Below are 651 nucleotides of genomic sequence, written 5' to 3' on the forward strand. Positions count from 1 at the left end.
GGAAAACAACAAAATCTGTCTGACACGTTGTTTTCAAATCGTATGTAGTAATCTCAATAAAGCATTAAGAAAGGATCGTTTAAACTAAAAAACCTCACCATTTTTAATACTTTTTAAGAAGTTCTGAGAATGGTTGGGAATTACATTTATTATTTGCGTATTTTTTGTATTTATAGTTCTTTAATCTTGGAATTTTTTGTGGAAATTACTAGGTTTACTTGGTGGATTATGGACTGGCCTACCGATACTGTCCTGATGGAGTTCACAAAGTGTATAAAGAAGATCCTAAAAGGTGTCATGATGGAACTATTGAATATACCAGTATTGATGCACACAAGGGTGTGGGTAAGGATGCAAAACTTTGTTCTTGGCAATAGGCATTTGTGCATCCTTTTTATAAACACAAAAGACTTTATTTGCTTCATTGAATTTTGTAAACAATCAGGTTTCTGAATCTATAAAAATATTTTTTTCATCTCTATGGACTATGCTGGCATTTTTCTTTTTTCCATTTACTAACTTTTATTTTGATATTAATTTACTGTATTTTTAATATAATTGTCTTAAATAGATTTCCTTAACTTATAAAGACTGTTGAGATGTTTAGTGTATTGCTTTTTATTAACTAAGTAGAAATGGAATAGTGCTTAT

At 29.3% G+C, this 651-nt stretch overlaps 1 protein-coding gene across 1 annotated transcript in view; it reads left to right on the forward strand.

Moving 5' to 3' along the window:
- Positions 1-651, forward strand: part of VRK1 (vaccinia related kinase 1) — an 18,262-nt gene that overhangs the window by 9,163 nt on the left and 8,448 nt on the right. The window contains exon 7 of the mRNA XM_009582862.1: positions 213-345. Within this exon, the coding sequence (XP_009581157.1) occupies positions 213-345 (133 nt within the window). The remainder of the gene's footprint in view (positions 1-212; positions 346-651) is intronic.

This window comes from Fulmarus glacialis, unplaced genomic scaffold (genome assembly GCF_000690835.1).
Source record: "Fulmarus glacialis isolate BGI_N327 unplaced genomic scaffold, ASM69083v1 scaffold20858, whole genome shotgun sequence".
Taxonomy (NCBI): domain Eukaryota; kingdom Metazoa; phylum Chordata; class Aves; order Procellariiformes; family Procellariidae; genus Fulmarus; species Fulmarus glacialis.